This window comes from Etheostoma cragini, chromosome 12 (assembly GCF_013103735.1).
Source record: "Etheostoma cragini isolate CJK2018 chromosome 12, CSU_Ecrag_1.0, whole genome shotgun sequence".
NCBI lineage: Eukaryota > Metazoa > Chordata > Actinopteri > Perciformes > Percidae > Etheostoma > Etheostoma cragini.
The window spans coordinates 7,063,666-7,086,763 of NC_048418.1; the positions used below are offsets into that span (position 1 = coordinate 7,063,666).

General features: G+C 41.5%; 4 protein-coding genes across 6 annotated transcripts in view; 3 read left to right on the forward strand and 1 right to left on the reverse strand.

Moving 5' to 3' along the window:
- Positions 1–2,848, reverse strand: part of LOC117954803 (UDP-glucuronosyltransferase 1-1-like) — a 16,769-nt gene extending 13,921 nt beyond the window's left edge. The window contains exon 1 of one of the 2 annotated variants that reach the window (XM_034888806.1): positions 2,682–2,848. In XM_034888806.1, the coding sequence (XP_034744697.1) occupies positions 2,682–2,732 (51 nt within the window). In that variant the 5' untranslated portion in view covers positions 2,733–2,848. The remainder of the gene's footprint in view (positions 1–2,681) is intronic. The other variant, XM_034888810.1, reaches the window with a different exon arrangement.
- Positions 2,849–5,172: 2,324 nt separating this feature from the next.
- Positions 5,173–8,570, forward strand: si:ch211-227n13.3. Of its 2 annotated transcripts, none has more exons than XM_034888822.1 (6): positions 5,173–5,299; positions 5,940–6,017; positions 6,118–6,599; positions 7,476–7,551; positions 7,663–7,791; positions 7,891–8,570. In XM_034888822.1, exons 3-6 carry the CDS (start codon positions 6,152–6,154, stop codon positions 8,012–8,014), a joined length of 777 nt encoding a protein of 258 aa, XP_034744713.1. In that variant the 5' UTR covers positions 5,173–5,299; positions 5,940–6,017; positions 6,118–6,151; the 3' UTR covers positions 8,015–8,570. The 2 variants fall into 2 exon arrangements, with proteins under 2 accessions (XP_034744713.1, XP_034744712.1); XM_034888821.1 differs by having other exon boundaries at positions 5,184–5,384.
- Positions 8,571–10,580: 2,010 nt separating this feature from the next.
- Positions 10,581–12,346, forward strand: LOC117954807 (C-X-C chemokine receptor type 4-like). The gene is made up of 4 exons (XM_034888816.1): positions 10,581–10,671; positions 10,802–11,010; positions 11,114–11,397; positions 11,510–12,346. The coding sequence occupies exons 1-4, from the start codon at positions 10,657–10,659 to the stop codon at positions 12,103–12,105; spliced, it is 1,104 nt and encodes a 367-aa protein (XP_034744707.1). The 5' UTR covers positions 10,581–10,656; the 3' UTR covers positions 12,106–12,346.
- A 4,723-nt stretch (positions 12,347–17,069) lies between these two features.
- On the forward strand, positions 17,070–23,054 carry mcm6 (minichromosome maintenance complex component 6). The gene is made up of 18 exons (XM_034888805.1): positions 17,070–17,326; positions 17,515–17,661; positions 17,894–18,004; positions 18,240–18,327; positions 18,467–18,628; positions 18,725–18,890; positions 19,039–19,187; positions 19,332–19,482; positions 19,590–19,731; positions 19,870–20,011; positions 20,095–20,202; positions 20,560–20,715; positions 20,944–21,072; positions 21,168–21,332; positions 21,692–21,821; positions 21,963–22,169; positions 22,276–22,415; positions 22,517–23,054. Exons 1-18 carry the CDS (start codon positions 17,229–17,231, stop codon positions 22,622–22,624), a joined length of 2,499 nt encoding a protein of 832 aa, XP_034744696.1. The 5' UTR covers positions 17,070–17,228; the 3' UTR covers positions 22,625–23,054.
- The last annotated feature ends 44 nt before the right edge of the window (positions 23,055–23,098 follow it).

Consider the following 23,098-nt stretch of genomic DNA (forward strand, 5'->3'; position numbering starts at 1 on the left):
ATTCATCTGTCTATCTATCTTCCTATCTCTTCATAATATTAGCAGTGGGATAACGGGAGGAAGAAGTCAAACAAAATCGAATAGTTGTATCAGTCAAACCACTCAGCCCTTACCTCAGGCAGAGGATGTCTCACGTTGCAGTTGATTCCACCAACTAGTACTACATTAGGCATGATAGGGCGTGGGAACTCCAGTGTGAAGTCCAACCTGTTTCAACACAGTATTACATTATTTATCCGATTCTAAGACCTGTTGTTTTTTTAGTGTGAATTACAAGCATAAAACAACAGTAACAGTAAAACTACCTTTGCATTATTCCTATCTTGTTTATTTGTTTAATAGTATTAAGTACTTCTTCATAGGCCCCCCTAGGGCTGATGTGTATTATTTTCCCAAATCTTAATATATAATCTTACCTTAGCAGCCAGATAGCAGACTCTGACAGCACTTCAGCTATGCCCACCTCCTCTCCCAGAAACTGATAGGCTATTTGGTCAAAGTGCCAATACATCAGTCGGCATAGCAACGGCTCCAATAAAGCCACCTATATGTCAGAGGCATCACAGAACAAAGATAAACAAATGTACTAAATAAGGAATAGGTGCTTGGCCAAAGAGTTGAATTTCAATTGCCTTTTAACAGTGCTGAAACTGAATTTATTAATTTCATACTGCAGTAGTTTAACTGGTTCATCTTGACCTACTGCATGACTATGAATGTAGCCTACACCAAAGTAAGGAGACCAATACTAGAGGGGTCTGCTACATTGCCAAACGTATCTGAAATGTACAGTATCAGTCAAAAGTTTGGAAAAGCTTTTCAAGTACCTCAAAACATTTCGATTGGTACTGTACCGGACCTCTTTCTCTAGAATTTTGCGACAACTAGCAAAATAAATGAGGAATCTGAAGTAGAGGGTATGGTTTGGTTGAATAGTTTGGTTGTAGAGTAGAGCAATTTTAAAAATGAAAACATCGCCATCCTTCATGCATGCACTCGTCAATGCACTTATGTGAAGAAGTGCTCACCATAGTGTTGAATGCTCTCTCCTTGAAGCTCATTTTATCTGTGTATCTGGTCAACAGGCGGGGCACATATGAAGGCGGGGAGGGGCAGCCTGAAGACTTCATGTCCAAGGAACATGGAATTCCCCTCAGCAAATTTATAGTAGGGATACCTGAAAATGATTTTATTTATGACCTGTGAGAAAACGAGCAGACATTAAAGAGCACAGGTCATCCAATTGTGGCAGAATTTACCTAATTTCCGAGCTATTAATGAGCCTGTGGGCACCATGGGGTCCGTTAGGACTGCGTCAAAGTTCTGCAGAGTGGAAAGGTGCAAAGGACAAATATGAAAAAAGGGTGAATCTTCAACAGTATGCACTTATAAAAGCACCTTTCCTTCTCTTTTATCATGCATTGGTTTTACAACGGACATTACATGCATGTCAAGTGATGTCACTTTTTACTCCACTTTATTTATCTTATCTAGTTACCTTGCAGATAAAGAATTTTACATTAAAACATACGTTATGATAAACTTACAATGCATGTAATTTATGTGCATTTACAAGAAATTTCGAAACATTTTGGAATGTGACCCTATAAAAAAAACAGTGTCTGGTCAAGGTTCCTTGTAATTTTTCAATCTAACAAAATCTAAAAGTTGAAGTAATAATAATAGTGATAACAGAAAGTAATAACTCAACTTAAAACATTTCTAGTCTCCGGTTTCATCAGGGGTATATACATGTATTTTGTCCCACATTTATCATCTCATGACCCCTCAGATTTATCTTGTGGCCCAGGTTGGGAACAAGAACCTCTGGACTACAATAACTAAAGCAAGCTCCACCCCAACCAGCTACAACAGTAAATGCCACCTACACATAAATACATCAGTAATAGCAATCTAATAATGTCATATTTCAGTCACAGGTTTTAGGAGAATGACTACTTTTGTATTTGACACCTAATTGCAAATAAGTAAACTGCTACCATTGTCCCAACTACAGTAGATATGGTTATATGACACAAACACTTTACAGTATAATGCAATCCAATATAGTAGCAACCCCAGAAGGTAGTTTACACATATAGAAAGTCTACACAAATGCCTCACAAATTCTGTGTAATGTGCAAGGCAATTGTTTTGAACATATTAGATTTTACACCTGATCCTGTATTTGCACTCACCTGCTGTGCCAGATGTGAAATCAGACTGGCATTGAATAGTAGGCTCTCTGCTGTGGTGTGAATAAAGCCTTTAATTTTCTGGATTTTTGAGAATCCTTTCCTAATCTTCTCCGTGAAAGAATGTGCAGATGGTGTCATCATGTCCTTGTGTGAGGACATGATAGAGTCAATATGAGCCTTGTCATAAGGAACAGGATAGGTTACAGTGTCGTAGTGTTTCCCCGGGCCCATACATATGCTGACCTCTGGAATCACCACTGTAACCCGGTGTCCACGACGACCCATTTCTTGGGCAATGGCCTTTACGCCCACCCAATGACTCCCATCCATGGGTACTACCAGCAAGTTGCCAAAGAAACCTGAAGAATCCGTGTCACCTGCAGGAATGATGTTGTTTGCTTCAGCCTCTTCTGTCTTCACCTTCTTCTCTGGCCTGGGGTTTTCTACCACAGACCCCCTCGTGTTATCTACAGCACCATTCACCTGCATATCCATGTTTAGCAGCAGGAACACAAACACTGCTGCTTTCCACATTGTTCTCCTTCCTCTGTCTCTGCAGCTCACTAAATCCTAGGCTACACACAGGAATTTGTGAGTTATAGCAACAGAAAAATTCTGCCTCCTCGTGTAAGCTATACTCGCCCTTAGGGATCCCTCGGTCTGGGTTGTTGAAATTCCTCGTTTTGTGTGTGTGTGTGTGTGTGTGTGTGTGTGTGTGTGTTCAAAGTCCTCTCTTTAACCAAAGCAACAATTGCAGTCCTACAGCTAGCAGTTAGGAGGTCATATAGGAGGGTCTTTTACACAAAGTATTTGTTACTTGCGTTGAATCTGTCCAAAATGGGAAGGAAGCTAATCTGTTGATTACAATATGAATAGCTAGCAGAACAATTACAAATAAAATTACTTAAGTTGTTTATCAACTTCTTCCTACTCCTTTTTGAACATGGACAATTTTTTGTTTGTTTAAATGACTTTCAATTTTGGAAGACTGTGCTGAGAAGTACATGGCCTTATTTATTTGTCATTTTAATTATTTATGCATGCAAAGATGCATGTATATACATCTTTTATTTTACTGTTGTTTTTTTACATGTTCAAATACATTATTAAACTATTAAAACTTACATAACACCACAACGGCATAGAGGCTTAGGGCATGAGTTAGATTTTAATTCGGTAGAATCATTTCATTTTTAATGTTTTGAATTTAAAATGTTTTGAATACGGCATTTTCTATAATACAAACACTTATAACCATTTTACACCTACGAGTTAACTCTTATTTCGCCCGCCTGATGTGTTTCTGATGTTTCAACTGTAAAATCGTCAAAAAATGTGCAATGAGTTAGTACTTTTGCCCTTTTAGGATTATTTAATATACCGGCAAAACACCCATGGCTTGGCGTGGTACTGTTTTAAGTTAAATTGATATCAGCCTTAAAATAAATGCTATACTGTTTATCTTACTTAAATTTTATAAGTCGAATCATTTTTGAGTGAATTTAAATCAAGTGACAGCAAACCATGCTACATCTAACTCAGAACAACTAAAAACAACCAAAAGGGAAAGTTATGTGAAGGTGCAGCGCCACCGCAGGGCAACGTTACAGTTGGTTGGTTCTCTTAACGTTTAGTTTTTCCCTTGAGGTTAGTTTTTGGTTTGGTTCGGTTTGGTTTGTGGTCAAACAGCAGTAGAAAAAGAATTAACCGACTGTCACTCCCCGATATAAGTTGAGTGCAGATTTGTGAACAGTGACAGTGAACAAACTTTGTTAAGTAGGTCAATTTTTACCAGATTTTTACTGTATTGACATTGCAGATGTCTCTCCTTAGCGTCTTTTATGCTATTGTGGCAAAGTGAAGCATGCGCAACTCACATCTGATCTCGTCGCAAAGTGATGCAAGCACAACTCAAATCTGCCCTCAGTTTACTTAGGGGAGTGACACTCTCATCGGGTATGACCGCAGTCTATGGGTATGACCAGAGCCATAGAGAAAGAGATGTCTCTCTCTATTAGTGTGGGTATGACCATAGACTGCTAATGGCTATGACCATGATCTGTCTGTGGGAATGACACGGTATGCAGTAAACCGTTTAAATCTGAGCATGGACGACTCAAATCTGCACTCGACTTCATAGTTCTGGAAAATTGAAGGAAGTGGTTGCAATTGGTCAGTTTAAACTCTTGCTCAAAGGTTTGGAAATGAAATCTATGGTCTGTAAATGTTTTAAATAGTTTTATGAAATTGTTATGAAATTGTCTGTAATGTATGGAATTCAATATATTCAATATAGACAACCGGATTCTCAAAAATATCACAAGAGACATACATACAAACATACAAATAGCAATGCCCGATAATTAAAACAGGTACAGGTGTTCCAGCTATTCCAGAGTTTTGATGAATATCTGATATCACGAAGTGCAGGATTGGTTATTGCATTAAAAAAGATATTATTTGACTTGAATCTGTAGGCTACATAAGATTCTTCAGCACAGCGTGGAAGGTTAGTTGCGCATGCTCATATTTAAATGGTTCCCGACATAACTGTCATACTAAAATTTGATTTGTGAAATCCATGAAATAACAAACTTTTCTGATTACAAACAATAACAGAAGATGGGAATCATTTCAAAAACGTTTTAGCTATCTAGCTATGGTTGTTTGACTGCTAACTAGGTAGCTCAAAACGCTATTTAAGTGACAATCTTTGTTGTGTTTGATGCTAACATTTAGCCAGCAGTGAATGAACTTGGTTAAGAAGGTCCGTTTTTACTGTAGCCTACTGACATTACAGAAGTCTCTCGTCAGCATCTTGTATGCTACTTATCGCAAAGTGACGCATGCGCAACTCACAGCTTTACTCATCGCAAAGTGACGCATGCGCAACTCAATTCTGCACTCTCCTCACATTGGGCAGTGACAGACAACAGTTAAAGAAACAAAAGCTCGACTTACGTCCCGCGGGGAGTGACACCGACGCGCAGGCGTACGCAGCAGAGCATCTTCAAGTTAGTGTCAAGTTCTGTCCTCGAGCAGCTAGAACAACACAACACGGGTCCGCGAGCTCCATAGGGGATTAGCCAGTTTGTTAACAAGTAAGCGCCTCGTTGTGTTGTAGCTGACAGTAAAAGCGGTTTTGAACATGTCAGATCTCGTAAACTGTGAACAATCTGAGGAGCAGTAAGTTTTAAAGGCATAACCCAGCTTCAGTGCTGACAGTGTCGTTGCATTCAGTTGTTGTCTACGGTATTTTAGTTTGGCTAGCTTAACCAAGATGCTAACATTTTCTTAAGGAAAGGGGGCATTTCGTAAGGCGGGCTTTCCATCTTTAACGTTTACCCTTCTTGAGATCCTGTCCTTTGGAGAGACCCTGTCCTATGTGGACCCATAAAACCACAGACTTATTGATACAGCAAACTTAGAAAAGTTATGTAAATGCTTCAGCGTAAGTTACTAGTACGTTACTCTCGAGCTCATCAACGGCAAAATACAGTTTTGGTTATATGTAAAGTTAGTCAGCTGTTAAATAATATTTATACGATGCACGTAGCAATGCTGTATAGATTGTAAAACCCCTTGAGGCAGATTTGTGACTTTGGGCTGGATAAATACAATTTTGTTGACAATTGAGATCAAGATGAAATAGTATCAAGATCACATTTTAATATTGTACTGTATTTTTTCCCTTCCAATGTTTTGATTATCTGTCATTAAAGACGTTTGTTGTCTTTACAGGCCTGCGACTGAAAGTGAGTCTGAGGCAGAGGGCTTTGAGATCATTAATTTCTCATCCATAAGAATAGAATACTATAGGTGAGACCACATGAAAACTTACTGTGTAGTGGACACATACCAGTGTATTACACTTTGTAGGTGCGGGATTACAGGTAGTGACTGTTGCTCTTTTTTAAAGGTCATTTGAGTATTGTCGGAAGTGGAAGAGACCCATGTATCACCAACGCCCCTCCAGACTACCAAAGGCCTCCAAGAACGACCCCCAGAGAAGTCCCAGCCCAAATGAAGAAGTTATCCAGCGTAAGCTGAGGAGTAAGAGACAGAGAACAGGCCTGAGGAAGATTGAAGCTGGCGACAGCAGAGTCAATACAGATGAGGGGAAGGACCGTGACATCATCGACATCATTAACAGCACACATGATGGAAAAGATGTCGAAGAGTGTGAAGGAAGATCTGTACAGGTGATTGATGAAGGAGTGGACGAGTCAGATGAAGATTGCTGCTCCGTTACCAGCAGCATAGCTTCCGGTCCTTCCTTTCTGCGTAACGCCTCTCCCAAGAAACTGCGGCCCTTGCAGGGCTTGTGCTCAGACTGTCAGAATCTCTACCAGAAGGCGAAGAAGACAAAAGCACCAATGAAAAACAAACTCCTAAACAACGGTGAGTGCACTCATTCATTGTTTCAGCAACAATGCGATGTGTTTTGGCGGAAATTGGCCCATTACTACAACAACTACTAGTACACAGAAAAGATGTGTGAATTGTTAACAAGATCAGTTGTAAAAGCCACAACATAGTTATATTAATGTTTCAGTACACACAAAGTACAAAAAACACATTTCCTCCCTCCTGGCATGCTATCCATCCAGATATTTAAAAATAATTGCTTCTACAGAAAAACAGTTACTTCTTACACTACTACACAGCTACTTGACTCATTTTCATGGTCAGTGGGATAAAAAGTTATGATAAAGTTACTCTAGGAACTCATTGCTACCATTTTCACTTGCTAATAATTCTTGAGAAATATTTTCTCTTGTAAAATCTGCCAGTTCAGATGTTAAAGTATAAATTAAATTGAATTAAACAGGAGTCAAAATCATCCTTGTATGTGCACACATACTTGGCTGATAAAGCTGATAAGAACAGTCTATGTATTGGCATTTTGAATGATGACTTCTATAACCTTTAGAATTGTTTTCATTTTGTGTCGACTACCACTTCTAAATAGAGAAAAACATCAGAGTTTTTCCCTTCTACAGCCTATGTCATTACCGGTTTAGACTAGTTTGGAGGCTTAAGAACTTCCACATGCACACAGGCTACACTCATATGTTACATGAGGTCACTGCTGACCGTGATCAACCCAAACATCTGTGCTTTCACTGTCAGTGGAATGTTTTCAGTTCAGTCCTGCAATGCCTTTAACGGAGGCGTCTAGAGAGCAACACACAGAGATCATTTGAGGGGCCGGTCTATATCCAGTACACAGATGCATGCTAACATGTTCAACATCTCTTTCTGTTTCTTCTCCAGATCCCAAGTCCCTGACATGTGACCAGTGGGTCCTGATCAAGGAATGGAGACCTAAGAGGCTGCCTAATGCAAAAGGGTAAGGCTGCTTGCATATACTGTCTTTTAGAAGGGACACCAGTAGCTATGAAGATGTACAGTATATTCTCTCAGCTCATTATAACTGTCTGAACCTCTCTGTTTTTATCAGGAAGCTTTTGCTCCATGTACAACTGGTTAAGAAAAGACTTAAGGTCAACAATGGTGCAAAGCGACCTGCACAATGTGTGGTAGAGGGAGAATCATCAGCCTGCTCGAGGCCGCACACGTTCCTTCAGAGGTAACGCATCTGTACACGTAACACATTTCCTAGCGAAGCAGATCAGTGAGCCTGTTTACATTGAAAATGACTTGAATGTGTTGCATTTTTTTGTGTCAGGAACCTTAAACAGCATGTCAGATTGCTGGTGAAAAAGGATAGGAAGAAAAACAAGAGGAAGAGGAGGAGAAATGGCTCTCAGGGTCCTCGCGCCCTACAATCACAGCCAACACATCAGTATTAGCAGTACCAATGAGATCGGTGTTCACCCAACCAGCGGTCACAGGAGCAGTCTGGGTATAGAGGGTCGGAGCGATCAAGACGTCGATGATCAAGCGGACACAAATCTGAATGTTGGTTTGATTCCCTCCACAGTCACTCTGACAACCACCAAGCCAAGCGAGGTCCCACCCAAGCACAAAACACCTAAGAAGAGGGGGGGATTCAGAGACTTGCTTGTGCAGTTGCGTGGCAACAGCAACATGATCGTCCGAGAGTCGCATTAGTGACGTGACTTTTTTTAAGCTACACTTTAACGGCTACAGCTTTCAGTAAAGTATTCTAGCCACATTTTAGCTTTGATTTATGATGTTCCCTGTTTAGCGTGGCTATTATTCTTTTCTAAACACCAGTCTGTAAATACTTGCTCCAGTGTACCTGGAGTCATACCTGTACGTATAGGTCTAAGTTTAATGGCAAAGTACTACTGCAGTTCCACATACTTGCATGTTATTTATGTTTTTGAATTTCAAATAGTTTGTTTAAAGTTTTTTTTTACATTAAAGCTGTTTTTCATTATATGTTAACAACAGATGGATTTAAATTATTTAAATTCATTACCAGTAGTCCTACATGAGCAGTGTTATAAATTATTCACATTATTACCAGAAAAAAGTGACCAAATTAAATCTATTTTAAAAAGTGCTGTTGTTTCAAGTACAAGTCGTGGTTTGACATCCGACAGCGTACTGTTGCATAATTTTCTTTGTACAAAATGATAATAAATAATTATTTTAAAAATGACATTTTGTTATAATAATATAAAAAATAAAATAATTACAAAAACTATGGAGTTCATATTGTTTAGTGGGTAGTTGCGATTTGGGACACAGTGTCTGCCTGCCCTTTCTGTATGTATTAAAAACACTGTTTATTAATAATATTGTAAATTAATAGCAACTGGTGGACAGGAGCCATGTTCTATAAGATGGTAAAGGGATGTGTTGGTTGTATTTTCAGAGGTGTTGGGCAGTGTAAAACCCTTTCTTTAGGAAACCACATGGTGGCGCCACTTAATGCAGAAATCAGAACTGCAGTTACAGTAAATCAGCTGTGTGTCAGTTTGTATTTTTAACAGAAAACATTTCCACAGAGTACAGTACAGGTTTAATTAATAACATTAACGATCGTTTGGTGTCCTAGTGAGGGAGTATGCTTATTAACCAGATCTCTGCCCCTATAAACAATAATCAGCAGCATAAACCCAATTAATAAAGCCAGTGCAGACACTTGAGTCATCTGGCTCATTTGGATGAGGGTAAATCAGGAACAGGTCTTTATACACAGCAATGTTATTTTCAAGATGTTTGTGCTGATACCAGAGAATGTGGAGGAAAGGGTGGGGTAAATGAGCGAGAGATAAGGGACTGGGAATTGGGTCTTGAGGCTTGGCAGCACTTATTGGGGGTGTTGCTGTTTACTTACGGGATTATTGTAACGGGAGAGGATGGGGATTTAATGTCAGAACTGCCAGGAAATATGTCTGCTGACTGACTGTGTCACACACATGGATGCAGTGTAAATGGAAGCAGTGTGCCACCTACAAATGAAGTGAAATGTACAAAGCAGTAGGTGCTCTGATTGACCGGACAACACATCGCAATCGCAGGTCCAGCTGTTGCTCTGTGCTGCTAACACGTTTAAATGAAAACAGTCATGAACTGTAAAAGTTAAAGGAGAAAGCAAATTAATTGTGATGAACTTGACAGAAAGACAAATGAGTAAAGAAATAAAACATCCTTTTTTAAGTATTTGCAATTCCATTTCAAAATGTAATTATATTGTATTAATTTAAAGACAGAATGAGGAATTTCCTCTTTGTAGTTTTAAATGTTATAATGCATTTTATATAATTAATTAAAATTATCCTTTGGTCATTTAATTAATACAGTAAACACTGTAAAAAGTACGGGTTCACACTCCAGTCTCCATAATGGGAGACTCCAGAATGATGTGCTCCTGCTCACATGGTGTTGAAACATTTGTAAGTTTGCTTTCAGAAAGGTGGCACTAATATCGCACACATGCACGCATCGTTTAGTGGCAGTGAAAGATCAGATCAAATCTTACAGAGTTACCAGAACACAGCTTATAATCATCTCACATTCCTCTTCCTCTCTAAGTGTCTGCCTCTCTATGCATGTCCCATGCATGAATGCTTGCATGCATCATATAAGACAATGACGCAAAAGCAACTATGTACACACTCTTGTGGGGGGACTCTTGCTGCTTGTAGTGATTTAAAAGAGCATGGAGTTTGGAGACACACACACACACACACACAAACACACACACACACACACACACACACACACACACACACAACTCATTGTCTGATCCTCTTCATCAGTCTATCCCATGGCCCTATTATCACAAACCAGAGGTCTCAGGGCCAAAACAATTCAAGCAGTGTGCCCACACACACAACACAGTATCCTGTAATACAACCACTATCAGCACCTGACACCTCGAAAACAGGAAAAACGTTTCAGCAGGAACACAGATGTGTTGCAGTGTTTAGGGGTGGAGCATGAACACAACTATATATTCCCTGTGAACAGAAATCTCAACTTCACTCCGTTGAGATAGCAGAAGACTGCCTCCATCATGTCGTACTATGAGGTAAGGTTGTCAGCGATGTTTAGGCAAACGTGTGGGCTTTTGAGTAAATTCACAAGTCTGTGTTTAGGATCTGTTGTTGTTGTTGTTGTTGTTGTTTGCTTCCTGCCCTTACTTATCATCATCTCTCCAGCATATCTTCTTTGACTATGACTTCAACGACACCAGCTCAGGTTCTGGTTCTGGTGAGCTGGGAGGAGATCTGGAGGAGCCCTGTGACGTGGAGCATGTGATGACTGCTAACATTCAGCAGGTTTTCTTGCCTGTTGTCTACGCCATCATCTTCACACTGGGCATCACTGGAAACGGCCTGGTTGTCGTAGTCCTGGGCTGCCAACGCAGGTGAGAGGAGGGTTGGTGGTTGATCTGATGAATCTCTTTGTGTCCTTAACAAGAACCAATAAGACATAGGCTTAATCAGTTCTTCTCTTTTGTTTGTCTGCAGGTCAAAGTGCAGCCTCACAGACCGATATCGCCTGCATCTCTCAGCTGCTGATCTCCTCTTTGTTCTATCTCTGCCGTTCTGGGCCGTGGACTCAGCCCTGGCTGACTGGCGCTTTGGAGCGGTCACCTGCGTTGGTGTGCACGTTATCTACACGGTCAACCTGTACGGCAGCGTGCTCATCCTGGCATTCATCAGCCTGGACCGCTACCTGGCAGTGGTCCGAGCCACGGACACAAACACTGGTGGGCTGAGGCAGCTACTGGCACACAGACTGGTTTATGTGGGTATGTGTTGAAAGACTGCTTTGCTTTCTATTTCTTTTCTCTTTGCAAATCCTCTTTATTTGTCTTATTTCCACAGTAGCTGACTTCTTCTAATCTTCTTCTCTCCCTGCAGGTGCCTGGCTGCCTGCCGGCCTCCTGGCAGTGCCTGACTTAGTATTTGCCCGGACTCAAGAAGGAGGCGAGGGGGCCACTCTGTGCCAGCGATTCTACCCAGAAGACAATGCTCCTCTCTGGGTTGCAGTCTTCCATCTCCAGCTGGTCCTGGTGGGTCTGGTGATCCCAGGCTTGGTCCTTCTGGTGTGTTACTGCGTCATTGTCACCAGGCTGACCCGGGGCCCGCTTGGGGGCCAGAGGCAAAAGCGGCGAGCGGTCAGGACCACCATCGCGTTAGTTCTCTGCTTCTTCATCTGCTGGCTGCCCTACGGAGTGGGCATCTTTGTGGACGCTCTGCTGCGCCTGGAGGTCCTGCCCCGTGGCTGCAGCCTGGAGGCCGTCCTGGGCGTGTGGCTGGGGGTGGCTGAGCCCATGGCATTTGCACACTGCTGCCTGAACCCGCTGCTGTACGCCTTCCTGGGGGCAGGATTCAAGAGTTCGGCCCGAAGAGCCCTAACTCTGAGCAGAGCCTCCAGTTTGAAGATTTTACCACGAAGGCGCCCGGGGGCCTCCACGACCACAGAGTCAGAGTCCTCCAGTTTACATTCCAGCTAGTGATTGCTTATGCTGTATATATGTATATTGTGTGTGTGTGTGTGTGTGTGTGTGTGTGTGTGTGTATGAGTGTGTGTTTAAGGTGTCTGAGAAAGTAAGAAGCAGTCTGCTGGCCCACGACATGTCTTCTCCCTCACTGTCATTTTTCTCCTGTAAATACTGTTATTAGATTTGTTTTCATGGCTGATGTGCTTGATGTATACTGTGGAAGATGTTTGTAATAAACTATTCAAAGTACCCATATGTGTGAAAATGTCTTTTCTTGTGAAAGAATTTTCTTGCTTCCTGAGTGAAACTATGAATTCCTGGCATGTACTTTAATCACTCAACCACAGCCAATGCCATCTTCACACAGTCTCCTTCTCAGTGGGTTAGATAAATATCATCAGACCCGAATTACAGAAACAATTCCAAGTAAACTAAGGAGATGGTAGAGGAAGGCATTTCAGCTTTAACATAGAAAACACATTGAAAAGGAACAGGAAAGGTGGAATAGGAAGAAACAAGCGTGAAACAATTCTATTTGGTCTCACACATGGTTTAAATGTAAGCTGACAGCTGCCAACAGTGTCCAAGCGTGCAGATTGTTTTTGGGAAAAACTAATGTTTTACTTTGTGGTTTGCTTGGGGGCAGAGTTGGTGGTTTACAGATACAGATTCTTCAGAACAAGTGTCAATTAGTTGCCATTGTGGCCTATGTTCCAATCTTCATGATCATCCACTTGTCTCCCTTTGTATTCACTCATGATCACTCAACCGCCTGCCATCTGAATCCACTGATCCGGAGCATGGACACAGTAAAGTTCTTTCGAAAGATGAAACTGCGTTTTGGCATGGGATGTGTGATAGCCAGGTGTATATGAGTCACAGGCGTGAGAGGGTGTTTGTGTCACTGTTTTTAGGGGTGCAGATTTATGCTGATTATATAAGCAGTTTGTTTCTTCTATGTGAGAGAAAAAGGAGCATGAAAGGGTCAGGAGGGCCATTTTTCCAGTGTTCATACACACACACACACACACACTCTCACACCCTCTTCCAAACACACACTCTCACACCCTCTCTCACAAACACAGACACACGCACACACACACACACAACACAAGTGCTTTCCACATACCTACTTCCACTTGGAAGTGAGAGAAACAGAAGCTGGAAGTTTACAGTGTCCTGTTTCCTGGAGCAGAGAGGAGAAGGAGGAAGAGGAGAGTTGTGAGAGAGACGAAAAGGAAGAATACAGTAAGTTAGCACCACAAGGGTAACACTATTACAAAACTCTACTTCCTAGCATGTGCTTATGTAGCTTTATACAGAAATAATTCCATTCACAGTAAGTGTAGAACGAAAACGTACCTATTTCTTTATCACACGTAATGCCCTTGACTCACTTACACATGCGCACACACACACACACAGACAAACACACACACGCACACAATTCTTCTTCTATTCATAGTGTATTCAAAACAGGAAAGACTTCCTGCAGCTCATTTTAGGAAAAACAAGCAGTTAAAACAATCAAACACACGAGCAACTCTGCACTCATCAACACAGAGAGCTGCTATAGAATAAATCAGTTTAACAACATGCAAGAGAGACACTGAAAGACATCATGAACCAGGTATAAAGGTGATGTGTAAACATACAGTAGATCTAGTGTTAAAAGACTGTTGTTCCTAGCTCTTAAAAATTATACAAATATAATATCAAGACCCAATTATAGATTTCTGAAGAAGACAAGATTTGAAGACACATTTTGTTTCTCCCTTATAGTGTTGTGTCAGGTCAAAATATAATGTCCAAAACATTGACCTATGGCCAAATCACATGAATATCCCATAAGCCTCAGCTGTACTTCATGCCAATATGTTAAACTAACATAGTTAACATGTGTTAATGTACCTGCGTAGCAGAAGCCTATAGGCATGTTAGCATAGTAAAGTGAGCATGTTAGCATTCACGTTAACATTTAAGTTAAAGCTACGCCTATCAAAAAGTCTCCCAGAGCTGCTAGCATACTGTTAGACTGTTAACTTATTGCTTTGTGGATTATATAACTTTATCTTGTATCTTGTATCTATCTTAAAGAAAAAAAGAATATCAAGTTGTAAGTAAGTTGCAACCAAAAGCATTTGCATATTGTGTTGTTTTGCTTTGTAGTCCAGCATATTAATAACAAGCAGTGTGCTGTATTACAGATTTAATTGGGGGGGTGTTTACACCCACATTAGTCCCTTCATTTTCAAAACTTGGCAAACAATCCACATGTCCCACAGATATCAGCAGACACTGTATCCTCCCTGGGGATGTTTAACCGGTCTGTACTTAAGGTGGGCTTTTGCCTTTAGTCTGGTTCTCAGCAAGTAAAACACATGCTCATCTGGACTTACCGACTTTGACAGTCAGTAATGTTCCATTGTTTGGCCAGAAAAGGCTTAGGTTGCCTTGTCAATATATTTAACATAGATGTAATGCTGCATTGTTCTATTGATGGTGGTCTGTGCATTAAAAGGGTTACAAGCACTGCTCTGTTCTCCCTGTATGCCGTTTCATTTTGTCACAAGTGTGCAGATGTATACCACCCAAACAATGACAATCTGTCATCATGTGAAAAGAAATACACCAGGAAACAACTCTTTTTAATCCATCTCTCTCCTCTTCCCTATCATACACTGATGAGGTACATTTATGTTGTGTATATACTTCTACTTACTGTAATTACATTACAGAGGTAAGTATTTCATTACAAGCCTTCCTCACTAACCTTGATTGCACTGATGCTCTTGCAGTGCATTTGTGTGGGTTTATGTGTGTTTGCCTACAGATGGTCAGGTTCCCTCATATTCAGACAAGCTGAGCTTCCTGCTGCTGAACAATTGTGGGAAAACCAGAGGTCAAGACAAAAGGAGAAATAAAGAGGGAGAGAAAGACTGGGCTGCATCCAAATGGCCTGCAACAACTTCCTGCTTTGTTCCTGGTGAATTAATACAATGTGACAGGTGAAACCAATAGCCTGCCGGGAGTGTTTGTATTAACCCCAGCAGGTGGAGACGTGAGAATGATGTGGGAGCAGAAATAGACATAATAGAGTAGAAATCAGCATTGGTTGGTCACAGATGGTCCTGGGTCTGAACTCTGCAGACGTTCTGTGAGTTTAGATGCATTTTTATGTTAGATATTATCCAGCAATTGCTCTTGAGCAAGCATAATGTAGTTGTAATCATATTCAGTGATATATGAACAAACACACATGTACGAAACCTTACAGTGTGTTAAAAAGGCATCTCTTAGCTGTTTGAAGACGTCCAGTACATGACAAACACAGGCAGGTTTGTTTTAAATGTGTTCAAATCTTATAAAGAAATGTTGGGTTAAATTTGAAAATGGCAGTTTCCCCACACAAAAATGTAACTAAAGGACAATTTCTAGGCCAGAATATCTTATGGCCTTCATCAGCAGATATTTGCTTTGATATTGTTATGATAGATAAATCCTTTCCTCATGAATGGAATATATAATAAGTGTATATACAACAAATACGTTATACTGTATTTCACATATGATCAATTATGACTTATGACCTTATATATATATATATATATATGTGTGCTATATCAATACATATATTGTTATAGCACATAAATTAGAATAGTGATTTACAAATGGCCCTGGTGATAGCAGGTAGTTTGGCGTACCTTTTGCTTTTCCCCTACCACACTAGTATTACACTATGGTCCACTGCTCTAAATCTTAGTCCTCATTACAAACTGCCCCTCTTCTGGCCATTCTAAGTCACTACATTACATTTATGTGTTCTACTTTGATTCTAATGCCTCTAATTGTTCTGTTCTAATGTTTGTGTTGGACTTGTCTTTTGTTCTTCAAAAATAGGTCTCACACATGAGTGGTCAGTTAAGAATTACAACACTACATTTATTATAATTAATGCCAACATGTCTTGGATAGTGGTAAAATGATTATTAATATCACCATCTACAATTCATTAATGGTGTGATTTACAAATAGCAACAGTACTGAAAATGTATGTATTAAAACCGAGATGTTTTAATGCTGTTTGTTTTGCTCCGGAGATTGGTTTGATGGACATCACATGGTCAAAGCAGATATACACAAGCTAACATTTAGTGAATATCATGAAATTATCATGTTTATTGTGCTCTTGGATCCACTGTGAGAATTTACAAATCCACAATCCACGGTTTGAGTAATATATTTAAACAGATTTTGACATGAATGGGAAGTATAAGATTGATCTACTGAGGTGACTGTTGATGAGTGTATTTAGAATTATTATGTGTTGTATGGTTGTGTTTACTGCCCTACAGTGGTCACAGCGGGGAACTGTAGCACTACATTCAATTTAGGCACATTTTAACAACATTGATGCTTCTTTATTTTACATTAGGTAGGCTAGTAATCACACCACACGATTTGTAGACTAGGGTGTGGATAATGATTCCCTGTGCAATAACACAGTCTGTATTCTCTCCACCAACTGTTATTGTTGTAATAATGCAAAAAATATGTATTATTTGGGATGTTTTGTTAGGATTAGACAATCTGACTAGGGACAACGTGACTACCCACATGGGCAAAAATGATAATCTACATTGCGTTTCTAGCAGCATTTGCAAAACCGGAAAAGAAACTAGAAACTAAAATAACTAAATTATTTCGAGGCTGGGACATTGTCTGTATAGTGTCCACCCCAAGTGAAAAAATATGAGCAACTGTTCGACACGTGCACAGCCCAAAGGAGACATATGTCAACTTTTTTAAATGTATTTATTTATTTTTTTAACTGCCTGTCTTCATTTCCCCCCCTGAACTTACTTGAAGCAGGAACATAGTCAGAGCAGGAAGTGTGTTATGGGAAGGAGCAGTTTTGTCACTTCTGATTGGCTACAATCTAAAGAACATTTGTTTAGCATTACCGATTGGACGAAAGCGGCGCGCCAAAGATCACGTGTCCCTCTTTTCGCGCCAAACTGTTGCTGTGTTGTCGGGACTGTAGCGTGCTGTGTCTGTCCAGAGGAAAGCGGTACGGCTCTGTGAATTTTGCACAAGTTTTTGAGTCTTTTATTCCAGTTTGACGGTGTTTCAGCATGGATGTTGCCACAGCAACTGCGGAGAATGCCGGAGAGATGGTGAAAGACGAGTTGGCTGAAAAATGCCAGAAGCTATTCCAGGCTTTCTTAGAGGAGTAAGTCAGCCAGCAACAGGCTTCATTGTGTTGTTGCCGGCCGAAACAGGCTGAGCACGAGTTAACAGCATAGTGCATCATGTTTCAAAGTCTCGTTATCAGAAACTATGAGGATTCCCTGCTGTGTGGATCGGCTGTTGTTCATGTATAATATTTACCTTTTTTCCGCTGCCTGAATCCGTGTGTAGGTTCCAGACCGGGGATGGGGAGGTGAAGTACGTCCGGGAGGCCGAGGAGCTGATCAGGCCGGAGAGGAACACGCTGCTGGTGAGCTTCACAGACCTGGAGGGCTTCAACCAGGAGCTGGCTACCACCATCCAGGAGGAGTACTACAGGTGAGCCAACCGCATCAACCCCACTACATGGCACCTTTGTGGCCTTGCAGCCTCAGTTTGATTTCCAATGCTTGAGTGAGCAACACTTTCACTGTAACCTGAACTCACCAGTAAAGCTGATGTTCTAATCTTTAGTGGTATACAATGTGTATTGGTAAATAAACAACCAGCAGGTGCATTGGCAGTCATGGAGAGGCAGCTGTGGATTAACATGAAACAATTGTGTTTTCAGAGTTTACCCCTTCCTTTGTCGGGCAGTGCGTAACTTTGCTCGGGATCATGGGAATGTTCCTCTCAACAAAGAGTTCTACGTTGCCCTTGAAGAACTTCCCACTAGACACAAGTAAGAGACATGACAAACCTACGTCAATTATTGGTATTGGTGTGAATCACTGTACACACACTTTGTTGGCATATGATATATGACATACTATACTGTGAGTTCCCATAATTTATTTGTCTTAGTAAAAATAAGTTGCTGTAATTTCTCATTCAAATAACCTTTACTCCAAGACTTCATTAATTTAAATGAGCAAAACTAGAGCAATATATCAACCTTTTTCTTGTGTGTAATCTAGGATCCGTGAGCTGTCATCCATGCGCATCGGCACCCTGGTGAGGATCAGTGGTCAGGTGGTGAGGACACACCCAGTACACCCTGAACTGGTAAGAGTCAACACATGCAAATAATTAGTGGTGTGTGGTAGCATCCAGAGGTGCTTCATGCTTAAAAACCAAAGAAAGTTGTGCATAAATAGTCATGTTGAGCGTGTCTGTTATAGCATTATCTTTTATGACTTTGCAGGTGAGTGGCACCTTCCTGTGCATGGACTGCCAGGCACTGATCAAAGATGTCCCTCAGCAGTTCAAATACTCCCCACCTACCATCTGCAGAAACCCTGTCTGCAACAACCGCTCCCGCTTCCACCTCGACACGCACAAATCCAAGTTTGTTGACTTCCAGAAGGTAACTATGAGATAGAGGATGCATGTGCATAAAAGGGAAACATGTTTACTGATGACAGCTTGAGCTATCGGATTGAGTCTAACTCTGTGTGTTCAGGTGCGTATCCAGGAGACTCAGGCGGAGCTGCCTCGCGGGTCAATCCCACGCTCCCTGGAGGTCGTCCTGAGGGCCGAGGCTGTGGAGACGGCTCAGGCTGGAGACCGCTGTGACTTCACCGGGACCCTCATTGTCGTGCCGGACGTCTCTCAGCTCACCACCCCAGGTGGGATTTTTGACCACACACTTCGCGCCTTAAATTCACTTAAGTTGTCACATAGTGTGTCTGTGTGAAAGGAGTAACGTATTTGAACAAATCGACATTAGTTTTACTTATTTGACACCCCCTGATTGTCTGGGCGTCCCGTCTCCAGGTGTGCGAGCAGAGACCAGCACCCGCGTAGGTGGAGGACCCCAGGGCTTTGAGGCTGAGGGTTTGAAAGGACTGAAAGCTCTGGGCGTCAGAGAGCTTTCATACAGACTGGCCTTCCTGGCCTGCAATGTGGCCCCGACCAACCCACGAGTAAGAGATGCACACAAGCTAATGACGAATGCGTTTCCATAGCAATTGCACCCGCAGGGTTGTTCTCACCCAAACCAAAAATGCAAATAAAGCTCCAAACGTACCTGAAGTTTACTTACAAGTGTGTGTTTTCCCTTGTTGTAGTTTGGTGGTAAGGAGCTGCGCGATGAGGAGCAGACTGCAGAGAGCATAAAGAGCCAGATGACCGAGAAGGAGTGGGAGAAAGTGTTTGAGATGAGCCAGGACAAGAACTTATACCACCACCTGTGCACCAGCCTATTCCCCACCATCCACGGTTAGAGCTCGAGACCACTGTTGGAAGATTTTCCTCTATCCAAGAAAACTTTGTTGAAGGTTATTAAAGCTGCAGATTTTCAGTTGATTGGTGACCGTGATTTGCAGGAAATGATGAGGTGAAGCGCGGGGTCCTGCTGATGCTGTTTGGAGGCGTCCCAAAGACGACTATGGAGCGAACCTCGCTGAGAGGAGATATCAATGTCTGCATTGTAGGAGACCCCAGTACTGCCAAGAGCCAGTTCCTCAAGTATGTATCACAATATAAATTACCAGTAACTACTTGTACATGGTATATACTTGTACTATACATTGTAGTCCATAAGAGGACTGAAAGTATTGACTGCGTGCACAGTCAGTCTGAATGGTAATTTAAATGTGCATGCAGGCACGTGGAGGAGTTCAGTCCCAGAGCAGTGTACACTAGCGGCAAGGCCAGCAGCGCTGCCGGTCTGACGGCAGCGGTGGTCAGGGACGAGGAGTCCCACGAGTTTGTCATCGAGGCTGGAGCTCTGATGCTGGCGGACAACGTGAGTGTTAAAAGTCATAAAGCAGGCAGTGATGGACATTATTTAATGTATTCAGTGGTATTAAAGGCAGTGATTTCTCCCAGGGTGTGTGCTGCATTGATGAGTTTGACAAGATGGACATCAAGGACCAGGTGGCCATCCATGAAGCCATGGAACAGCAGACCATCAGCATCACCAAGGCTGGAGTCAAGGTAATGCAGCCAAATTAGACTGATTGTGGAAATAATACACATTCTGAAATTTGAGACTCACCGTGGTGTTTCCTTAAGGATTATGATGTTTTGGCAGGCTAAAACTATTTCAGAAATCTGTCCAACATTACTGACTCCGGTGTAATAAAGGTTAAAAATAAAGATTAAAAAAAAAATCTAATTTCACACCTCATTTTAGTCATGAGAAAACCCTAAAAGCCCATTTCTATAAAATGACCATACAAAATCAATACACTTTACAACTTGCATTCAAGATGCAATGTTCTATCAGCCAAAACTAAAAGGAAGCCTTTCAGTCATCTCTTCTGTAGAATAACCAGACTTTGTCTCCAACAGGCCACCCTGAATGCTCGCACCTCCATCCTGGCGGCCGCCAACCCTGTCAATGGGCGCTACGACCGCAGCAAGAGTCTGAAGCAGAACGTTAACCTCTCCGCCCCTATCATGAGCCGCTTCGACCTCTTCTTCATCCTGGTGGACGAGTGTAATGAGGTACGCGTGTACACAGTAGAGTTTGTTCATTTGTTCCTGCTCTGATTCTTGCTTTGCCTTTGAACTTCAGATCTGTTAAATGTGTGTAGATTATGTTTACTTCTCATTTTGTATTATTTAAATCATATTCTCACATCTGATGCTATAATAGTCAAATTTTCCCACAGGGATTATTAACATTTAATTTGACCTGGTCTATTGCTGCATGTTCATCTGTCTGTATCCCAGGTGACAGACTATGCCATCGCCAGGCGCATAGTGGACCTGCACACCCGCATGGAGCAATCTGTGGACAGACTGTACTCTCTGGATGAAATCCGCAGATACCTGCTCTTTGCAAGGCAGTTCAAACCTAAGGTGTGCATCTGCCGGCTACTTTCCATAAGGCTAATGATTTGTACACTTGTGATTCATATATTTAACCGTTGCTTGTCCCTTGTGTGTGTCTGTAGATCTCTAGCGAATCCGAAGAGTTCATCGTTGAGCAATACAAGCGTCTCCGCCAACGCGACAGCTCCGGAGGTGTGTCCAAGTCTGCCTGGAGAATAACGGTGCGACAGCTGGAGAGCATGATCCGCCTTTCAGAGGGCATGGCGCGCATGCACTGCTGTGACGAGGTCGGTACCAACAATGATTTCCTATTCAGCACAAAAGGTGCACAGATGGTTACACGACAATTGTTTGAATTTTTTTTGTTGGTTTGACATTATGTTCAAATTCTGGATCCTACTTGTATTTTTGGTTTGTACTAGAACATGTTTACAGGCTTTAGTATTTCTTTGCTACCATTTCTGAATACTGTCTGTGTGCGTTTGATACTTTCACAGTATTTATATACTTGACCTGCTTAAATCACACTTTTTACAATATGGGCAAAGTATTCCATTTAAGTGATGGTGAAATAATGTATAGTATTTTAATTACTCACAAGCAGATTACATCTTTACAGAATGTTCCCCTTTCTTTTTGTCTTCAGGTGCAGCCCAAACATGTGAAGGAAGCCTTCCGTCTTTTAAACAAATCCATCATCAGAGTGGAGACACCCGACATCAACCTGGAGCAGGACGACGAGCTGGAGGAAGAGGAGCAGCAGCAGCAGGAGGATGGTACAGACACCCAAAAATGCAGTCTCTTGAAGACAAATGTACACATTAACATAAATGCAGAGACATGACGTACGTACACTAGACCTGCAGATTATATCAGGACTGCAGAGACCAGTTTTTTTGCAAACATTTTCTTCGCAGGAAACGCTGTCCCTAACGGAGTGAATGGTGTAAACGGTCACATGGACGGTGTTAACGGGCACACCAATGGAACTAACGGACAGGTCAACGGTGTGAACGACCACACTGAGTCTGGAACCCAGTCCAAGCCATCTCTCCGCCTGTCCTTCACGGAGTACAAACGCATCTCCAACCTGCTGGTGCTTCATTTGCGCCGGGCCGAGGAAGGTATGAGACTGCTCTCTATACACTACTAAAAAATATATTTTTAGTGACTTCCATACCTTTTCTTTTATTATACAGTTTAGCCTTTGAACTGCTGTCTGTGTTGCAGCTGAGGAAGAGGAAGAACTGAAGAAAAGTGCCGTTGTGAACTGGTATCTGAAGGAGATTGAGTCAGAGATCGACTCAGAGGAGGAGCTCGTCAATAAGAAGGGTCTGATAGAGAAGGTCCTTCACAGGCTGGTGCACTTTGTAAGTCCTTCTGCAAAAAATAAATACAGCCACTGTTTTCAAATCAAAAGACAAGTCTTTAAGTTTGTACATTACTTGACCAAGTGTGTCTGCTTTGACAGGATCACATCCTCATCGAGCTGTCTCAAGGGGGGCTGAAGGGCTCAGAATCTGCCATCACAGAAGAAGAAGTTCTGGTTGTCAACCCCAACTATAACCTGGATGATTAAACTCCTGTTTAGTTTTTCTCTACTCCCCTTACAGCTTTCATAATTGTTGATATTAAACCTCATCAATGAAGTTGGTGTTCAAGGTGTTTTTGAATGCTCATATGTAATGCATACAAAAAAGTAGCATTGGAGATGTTGACGTTTTATACTGTACAGAAGATTCTGGGGCTTGTCTTAGTCAAACAGACCTTTGTAAATATGCTGCTCTTTGTGCTCTAGTTGTTTGCTGGCTTCAGTCAGTTTTGCTCTTAGTCAGGGGAACAACCCTGATTTGTTTAGTTGCTGATTATCCATAACTGTATATTCAAGGCATATGCTGAGGCTTACTAAGACTTAACAAGACTTACTGGTTTCAAGTTATGTTGTCTTTTGTAAAATTATGACTTGGAGTAAATGGAAACGTTTGTTTAATAAATAAAATGTTGACATAAACAAAACCGCTTGTTGCTATTGATTTCCTGCAGTATTTCACAG

Coding starts and splice junctions, on each gene's coding strand:
- LOC117954807 (XM_034888816.1), top strand. Junction 11,011..11,113: donor GTCCTGGGCTGCCAACGCAG/GTGAGAGGAGGG, acceptor GTTTGTCTGCAG/GTCAAAGTGCAGCCTCACAG. Junction 11,398..11,509: donor ACACAGACTGGTTTATGTGG/GTATGTGTTGAA, acceptor CTCTCCCTGCAG/GTGCCTGGCTGCCTGCCGGC.
- si:ch211-227n13.3 (XM_034888821.1), top strand. CDS start 5,347: ATGTCAGATCTCGTAAACTGTGAACAATCTGAGGAGCA. Junction 7,552..7,662: donor AGGCTGCCTAATGCAAAAGG/GTAAGGCTGCTT, acceptor TGTTTTTATCAG/GAAGCTTTTGCTCCATGTAC. Junction 7,792..7,890: donor CCGCACACGTTCCTTCAGAG/GTAACGCATCTG, acceptor TTTTTGTGTCAG/GAACCTTAAACAGCATGTCA.
- mcm6 (XM_034888805.1), top strand. CDS start 17,229: ATGGATGTTGCCACAGCAACTGCGGAGAATGCCGGAGAGATGGTGAAA. Junction 20,716..20,943: donor TGGTGGACGAGTGTAATGAG/GTACGCGTGTAC, acceptor TCTGTATCCCAG/GTGACAGACTATGCCATCGC. Junction 22,416..22,516: donor TTCACAGGCTGGTGCACTTT/GTAAGTCCTTCT, acceptor CTGCTTTGACAG/GATCACATCCTCATCGAGCT.